The sequence below is a fragment of the Misgurnus anguillicaudatus genome, chromosome 19 (assembly GCF_027580225.2).
Source record: "Misgurnus anguillicaudatus chromosome 19, ASM2758022v2, whole genome shotgun sequence".
Taxonomy (NCBI): domain Eukaryota; kingdom Metazoa; phylum Chordata; class Actinopteri; order Cypriniformes; family Cobitidae; genus Misgurnus; species Misgurnus anguillicaudatus.
In genome coordinates this window covers 35,185,124-35,193,212 of record NC_073355.2, presented here as the reverse complement: position 1 = coordinate 35,193,212, position 8,089 = coordinate 35,185,124, and the positions used below count along the sequence as shown (strand labels likewise).

Below are 8,089 nucleotides of genomic sequence, written 5' to 3'. Positions count from 1 at the left end.
GCGAAACGTCATCACCTGCGCTACTGGTAAACAAATACCGGTACGCACATCGTAGCAGCAAACACACTGTGCATTAATCATGCTGAATTTCTGACACTATCAGAAAACTATCGTAGGCTATCTTTGGTCTCAAGATCAAAAGGCCATCTTTGAACCTCTCTCACTGTACGACATGGGACTACCGATTAACCGAGGTGAAAAAGTAGTACACTTCCATAGTGTACTTAAAGTGCTTTATTTTCGCGGACTAATTTTGTAATAAATATCCTAAAAATTCATCTTTAGTACTTCTTAAGATTTTCTTAAGATTATCTAAGCAGGGTTCCCACAGGTCCTTGAAATCCTTGAAAGTTTGTGAATCTGGGGGGGATTCAAGGCCCTGGGAAGTTTTTGAAAATATACATACATAGATACATGTCATTGAAAGTGCTTGAATCTATTTTATGCAAGAAGTTTTCTGGCAAAAAATCCATATTATTGCCTGTGTAGTGTAGGATAATCTCTTTTTTTTTTTTGACTTTTTAAGCACACGTGCTTAACTGTTCGCTTCAAATGCTTATATCTTCTGTATGCAAATGTTGATTCATACAAAAATGTTTGACACATGAAAACGTCTCGGGTTACGTATGTAACTGTTGTTCCCTGAGAAGGGAACGAGACGCTGCGTCTCCCTTGCCATACTTCCTGCGTCCCTGTAATGCCGTCTTTGAAAATATTTGAGATAGTGATATACTTCCTGGCTCCCGCGTCACATTGTCCTTCTAGGTTGAATTTTATATACACATTCAGACGCACCCTCAAAAGGGAACTGTAACAATGTATCTTAAAAGGTAACACAATGTAACCTTGCTCTCACTTGAAATGTAGTCCTTGAATTTGAAGCTATTGGACATGGAAAGTCCTTGAAAGGTCCTTGAATTTGAAGTTAACAAAGGTGTGGGAACCCTGTCTAAGTGTACTGTACTATGATATTTATTTAACACTTGAACTCAACTTTCATACAAAGATGGGTTCAAGTTTACTACAAGCGGTACCTAAATAATTTTTTTAGGTATAATTTTAGTTCATATTTATGGTGTCTCAAAATAGCACAGTGAAGTACACTTAGATGATCTCAAGAAGTACTAAAGATGAATCCCTAGTACATTAAGTACAAAACTCATGTACGAAAATAAAGCACATTAAGTAGACTATGGAAGTGCACTACTTTTTACCTGGGAAGAGCCACAATTACAGAAATCGGGATAATTGTTTCACAATGGCAATCTTTCATCTGGGACAGCCAAACATTTTACAGTATCCCAGCCAGGCTTTAGTCATTAGAGAAAAGTTGTCATAAGACTTAAGAGATACCGGGGTTGACTTCAAAAACTTGATATCTATGCAACATGATTTTTTGTTTTCATAAAGTGGGCATCAAAATTTTATGTCAATTTTCTTGTACAGCATTTTTCAAGAAACACCCTAAAACCATTTGTTACCCAAAGATGACAATGTAAAACTCAGGATTAACTGTATTTTGTGTTTGGCTCTATATTTTTGGCCCCGTGGTTAAGATTCAAACCTTTTAACAAAAAAAGTTGCAGGTTCAATCTTAACTTGGTCAAAACACAGCACTGTTTTAGGCCAGTTGGTAACATGACCATAAATCAGCATCACAGACAGAACCTCAGTACTATCTGCTAGTTAAACTTTTTTATTTTGAGGAATTGTCATATTATTTGGTCACATTCACAACTTCTCTACCATAGCGGTCAAATGAGAAAACAATGACCAAGCAATTTGTAGTGTGTTGGTTACATGAACAAATACAACCTATATTGGCGCGGTTGCCATCATATATGGGTGATAACATCTCCTAGGTTCCCTTTCCTAATCTAATAAGGGCCCAGATTCAATTTTGCATTTACATTTCAATATACATTCCATCTAAAAGGTGGATATGTGATTTTGGACCAGTGATCCAGGTTCGAATGATACCTGCAAATCAAACCTAGTCTCAAAATAAATAAGCTCCCGATCTCAGGAGCGTTCTTGTATTTATAGAGAGTCTGTTGATCTAAATCTAAACCCTAGAAATGGCTTTTTGATCTATGTAGGTAGTTTGCTAGGTTTTAAGATGTTTAACTGATCTGCCTCGTCATATGATTATGAGACCCAAAAGTGCTCTCTAGGTAAAGAAGTCACTAAGTTTAAGCGATGACCTCTGAGCTAAGATGACTCGAAATTCCTGTTCAGACAGGGGGCTCACTAGGATTTGAGACGCAGCCCTTGGGCTAAGATGACTACCGGGCCCTTGAACAAGATGCATGACCCCAGTATGTCTCCAAGGAGGTTGACCGTCATTCTGGTTAGCTCCCTTTGGAAAAAAATCCGAAGCAACCTATTAAAATCCGTACAGCGTGTGTGCGTGTCAATCACACCAGCATCATCTCAGCAGTCACTCCATCATTTGATAATGCTGGACCCCCTCGCGCCCGCCCAGATGAGTCGCAACTCCGAAACAGCACTGTCCGGGAAAGCCCGATCGCCATCTCCCCTCCGCCCCCCTCACTAATGTTACTGCACCTCCAACCTTCCTTCCCTCCCCCCAGCCAGAGGAGTAGAAACAACAAGCCGCCATTTTGTTTGTGCGGAGAGAGTGAAGGAGGCAGGAGCGACCGAAAAAAGCCACTCGGGCGCCGATCACTGCGACTCTGAGCGCCGCCGGCTGCGCAGCGGCTCCGTCCTCTCGGATCAACACGGGCTAAAACACAACCGGGCGATTAACGGAGGACAACGGAGAAAGATGATAGATTCTCCCGTGTAAAAATCAAAGAACGGATCGGGTTTTCCTTTCTTTTTCTTCTCTTTTTTGTAAACGCAGCGGAGAGGCGGAAGAGGGCAATACATTTAAACGAAGGGAATCCCATTTGAGTAAAAGGCGTTTAAAAACATCTACAGCCCTCGTCGTCACGAAGTGGTAAAACCGGACAAAATCGCATCGCCGTTTGCCGGTGGACGACACGGAAAGTGGGGAAAATAGCAAGAACTGTGCGGGAGAAGAGAGAAATTTAAAAGGGATGAACGCGCAGGGGGGTTCACGGTATCACAAAGCCTATGAAAGGGGTTTGAGGACCCCCAGATTTTGGGGGGTGCAGCTGGCAATATCACCAGGATCGGCAGATGCTTCGGACCCACAATATTACTGAAGCCCAATTGGATTCGTTTTAGTCAGTTTTCCGCTGGTGTTTTTTCTTAGTGCACTGAAAGCATTGCTGGCTCTTCATCATTCAGTGACAAAATCTTTACCTTTGCTTGAAATTGAAATACATACATATGCACTGACCGTCAATCTACAACTTGATTCTCATTCTTTAGCTCGTGCACACGCAAATTGCGGGGAAAACATCTTGCACTTCGGACTTATTGCATGCACGCGTTGTCCATTTTTAACACAATTTCTTGTGCATTTTGCTTCTGGACTTCACAGTGTGCGCAGTGCAGGGTGGTCGTGTTCTCTCGAGGCAATGGTCAGAGATTTTTCTGCAAACAGTTTTAACCCCCCCGAGCTCGTGCACTGGACGCATTCACGCAGAGGGCACGCGCGCAATAAACAATTTAACTTGTCACCTTTGAAATGATTTTCAAAATATTAAGACGTTGGACACTGCTGATGAGATATGGAAGTCGTTTGTAATAAACTCAAGTGTTAACTCGCATTTCTACCCATGTTAGTTGTTCTCTTTTGGTGCACAAGACTACATTTGGACTAGTTTAGGAATGATACACTAACGTTAGGCATACGAATGCTTAATCATAAGATTTTTCCTCATTTTTACTAGTATTTATTTTTCTCTATCCTATCTTCATTATATGGGAGAAATAAAGACTTTGATGAAGAAGATTGATATATCTGTGTCAATTTCAAGTGGCCTTGTGGACTTTTAATCTTCCTCTAGGTAAAAGTGATGATGGGTGAGAATCGCAAGCGCTACAATGCGCACCCGGTCCAAAGAGAGGAATGATTTTTGAGTCTTTGTGTTTTCCCATAAACATTGCACGAAGCCACGGTGGAGTGAGTTCGTCTTTCATTCCCCCATCACGTTTCCTATCTCTCATACACAACGCCTTAAAAAATCCAACACTCTAGTTCGCTGCCGACAATGGCGGAAAAGACGGATGCAAGCAGCGAAGATAAATCTCGGGAAAATCGCTCAGTCGCCGAGGAGGCTACGTGAGTTTGCACTAGCGTGTCTGTTCCTTCCTTCGGAAACATACTTTGAGGAACTAACGAGAAAAACCACGAAAAGAGAGACTTCAAAGTGTTTTTGTGGACAATTGCTTGCATGCATCGGTCCCATGAGATGTGAACGGGAATCCGTCCGGAGCTCGTGAACGAGGACATCGATTGAACGTCGCAAGGCTCCACGGGAAGCGCTATCCTACGCGGGATATATGCTCTAACGTTAAATTTGAGGAAACTATGGCCGATAATGTGTTGGACTCCGGTCCGCCTACAGCAAAGAGGCCTAAATTGTCCTCCCCGGCTCTGTCGGTGTCCGCGAGCGATGGAAATGGTAAATAACAACGTTCACGCGCTGCGGCGTGCGGCGAGCCTCGCGCTTGCACACTGCCGCCGCTCGCGTTAATGCGTGAAAATAAGGCACGCGACCTTGTGTCGTAAGAGTTTTTACGTTTGTGTGTTTGTTTGCAGCATTCGCGTGCATTTAAACAACTTAGCAAGAGTGCTAGCTGGCTAATTGATACCGTGTTTTCATTTGAAGTTGTGAGGTGTGTTATTGTGCTGTTTGTTTGTGCGTGGTCATCTTCGCGAGCAAAACACTACGTGATGTCTTTCCGGGTGTGCGCTACACAAAAGTTTTGCTTTGCGCGTCGTTGTCGCGAGTTTGTAAGTGATATTGGTGTCAAAGGTTTACGAGGTTTTGCGTTTAAAGAGTTGTGTGCAGGTGAAAATCAACTTGTAGAAGTTATAAATCACGTCGTCTTGCTCTTGGTAGGTTTAACTTGACTTTGAAGAAAGCAAATACATATGGATGGTAATAGAATTGCAGGTGCATTTGGTGTTTAAAAGTCTTTTTATAATTTTCTTATTTCATGGCTCACAAAATGTTACAGGCCATAACAATATGATATTTTCTGTAAGAAGTGTCGTGTATAGCTGAAATTCACGATTGCCTGTTGTCCAAATTGGTGTCAGCTCTGTTGCTGTCAAACTCTGTTGCCAACCAAAAGTAACAGAGTTGACAGTCATGTATGTGAGAATGAATCAGACTGTGTGTGTTTTTCTGTGTATGACTGCCAGTTATGTTACTGTCAACGCAGTTACATACAACACTGTTACAGGTGGCGGAGTTTGGCAGTGGCAGAGTTGACACCGCCTGATTCGGACAACAGGAAATCATGATGTAAGATCTTGTGATCCATAAAAATGAATACCAAATATAAAAATAATGACTTTGGAAACCAAATGCACCTCCAATTATGTATCACCCATTTATTATGTCGCCCATGTTTTTTGTATTATTTGGTGGTCAAATATAAGCTTATGATAGCATACTCAAAACTGCTGAGTAAGCACAACAGTTACATAAAATTGGCAAAAAAACCAAAATGTGTGTTATTGACTAGGGATGTAACGATTCAATCACGATTCAATCGCGGTCCTCATTAAAAATGCCTGTCTGAAATCGATTCTGAATCGCAAGGCTGCGATTCTTTGTTTTATGCACAGCTTTTGCGTGTATTACGGCATTTGGTCAGTAGGAAGTCCTTATCAATCTAAAATCATTATGAGTCGGAGTCGTTTATAACGTGCATTTAAAAAAGCAACACTCGTTAAACAAAATCATTCAAAATATTCTTTATTATCATGAAAATACCTGAAACAATTTGAAGAACAGCGTATAAATATTCATGTGTAGACATTTCCTGGAATAGCGTTTGTAATGCTACTTCTTGTGTGGCACAAAGGGATTTTCTGCTCGGGAGCGCCCTCTGGCGTTCGGATGTGCCGGGATTTCACCGTAATTCATTCAAATTCATTCATTGAGAAAACGCGCATTTGCACGATGAATCGTTACACCCCTATTATTGACTATTCAATATATCAGCTGATATGTTGTCCATTAATTAAATGGAGATTTGCTAAATTTGCTTGCTTTCTACTCGGAATAGGTTGCATTGTTAATTGCTGGTGTGTGAGACTTATCAAGACTTGCTATTACATAGTTAAAGCCCCCATTTTGTCCCACCGTTTGTCCGTTGTTTTCCTGTGCCATGTGTTTTTTATTAGTATCAACAGTTGGACATGCACACCAGCTTTAGTGCATTTACTGCACTCCTATTATAAACCATAAATAAACCATAACTCTGTCCTCGTCGTGGGTGATGTACGCACATCAGATCTCAGTTCGGTCAGTTTGTCTAGACTTCTAGCTGGAAAGCGTGGTGATAGACCAATATATCACCCAGGCTTACGTACCTGCTTATATCGACTGTAGCCATTTTGAGTTCATCTGGCATAACAGGAGTGGTTGTTGTCCTTGTCTGTTGCTAGCTCTAGGGCAGCCCAGGTTTAAATCCACATAACTTTCAGATGAAGGTCCATATTGTGATTTGTATACCAATACCTCTGCAAGTAAGCGATAAATTCTGTATGTATGCTCCGATGCAAAAGCTGGTCCGTTGAAAATGAGATAATGATATTAACCGAATGCTCCTGCCACGTATTATACGTTGCCAAATACTTGGCCGGCCTTAGGCCATTCAGAAATACCGGTTTGTTTGCAGAATCCATTAAGAATAAAAATATGCCCATTTACAAGAAAACATATCAGACGCACTTAGAGGGTATTTGCATCTGAGCTCTTCATATGTTATGTTGGCTTATATAACTAGTTATGAGTTTCCTTAAACCTAATGTGTTTTTGTCTCCCAGATTTTGGCTCCTTGTTTGACCTGGAACAGGATCTCCCTGACGAACTCATAAACTCCTCTGATCTGGGCCTTTCCAATGGAGTGGACTCCGGCCACTTACACACCAGTCTGGGTGGAGGAGGGACATTGGGATCTCTGGGTGGCTCAAGCCAGGACACTGCTGCCAAACACAAGCACCTGTCTGAGCTCCTGCGCCCTGGCGCCCCTTCGTCCACCTCCACGGCTACCGGCAACCCCGGCAACACGCCCTCCATGGGGATGATGGGAGGACTGGGTGGCACCTCCATTGCCCAGGGTCTGGGTGGCCCTCAGCAGCAGCAGCCTGGCATGATGCCACAAGCTGGCATGGTGGCCGGACTGAACCGTAGTATGATGGGAGCCCATAAAGGGAATGGACAACCGCAAAGCATGATGGGAGGGCAGGTGATGAACGGTGCGCCCAGAATGGGCTACGGCAATGTGAACATGAATGCAGGTGTGGCTGGTAATGGAAACATGCTGGCGGATTCCCTGCACCAGCAAAATGCAGGGCAGCAGATGGCACAGACGGCTTTAAGGCCACAGCAACCAGGAGCCGTGAATAAGGTAACGCTAACGCACAGGGCCTTTTTACAAATCAGGGTGTCAGGTTAATAACGATGAAAGTGGAATATTTGTTTTATGGTACCATTGCACTCAAAATAGTTGCATTAAATCCATTTGAGAAGCATTAAATGTGCAAATTTGACATAGTAGTCACCATTTTTAAGGCCATGATGGGTAGAAGTAGACCATGTTAATGCTATCCTTTGTTTGAGTGTCAGTTTTTAAGTCAACAAAAAATAAAGCATGGATGCAGAAAAGATCAATTGTGACATTAGATAGTATAATAAATCAAACTGCAAATATACTCTTGACTGTAAGGTTCACATAGGATAAGAATAATGTCTACATCGGTATGCCCCTCCTTCTTTGAAGTATACATGGGGTCAGATGTAAACTTTCCAGATGCATAATTTTAAATGGGGAAACCCAGTAAAGATGTAATTTTTGTTTTATAAAAGGTGATTGTAACAATTCATATCTCTGTAATTTTGGTATAAATGGGGATGTACACAGTAAATCTATTGGTATTTTCTACAAAGTGAACTAAATGTTTACATGTAAGTCA

At 42.0% G+C, this 8,089-nt stretch overlaps 1 protein-coding gene across 1 annotated transcript in view; it reads left to right on the top strand.

The window, feature by feature from the left end:
• The first annotated feature begins 2,465 nt into the window (after positions 1-2,465).
• The window catches only part of ep300b (E1A binding protein p300 b), a 49,575-nt gene continuing 43,951 nt past the window's right edge, over positions 2,466-8,089 (top strand). The window contains exons 1-2 of the mRNA XM_073857557.1: positions 2,466-4,559; positions 6,941-7,524. Of these exons, the coding sequence (XP_073713658.1) occupies positions 4,466-4,559; positions 6,941-7,524 (678 nt within the window). The 5' untranslated portion in view covers positions 2,466-4,465. The remainder of the gene's footprint in view (positions 4,560-6,940; positions 7,525-8,089) is intronic.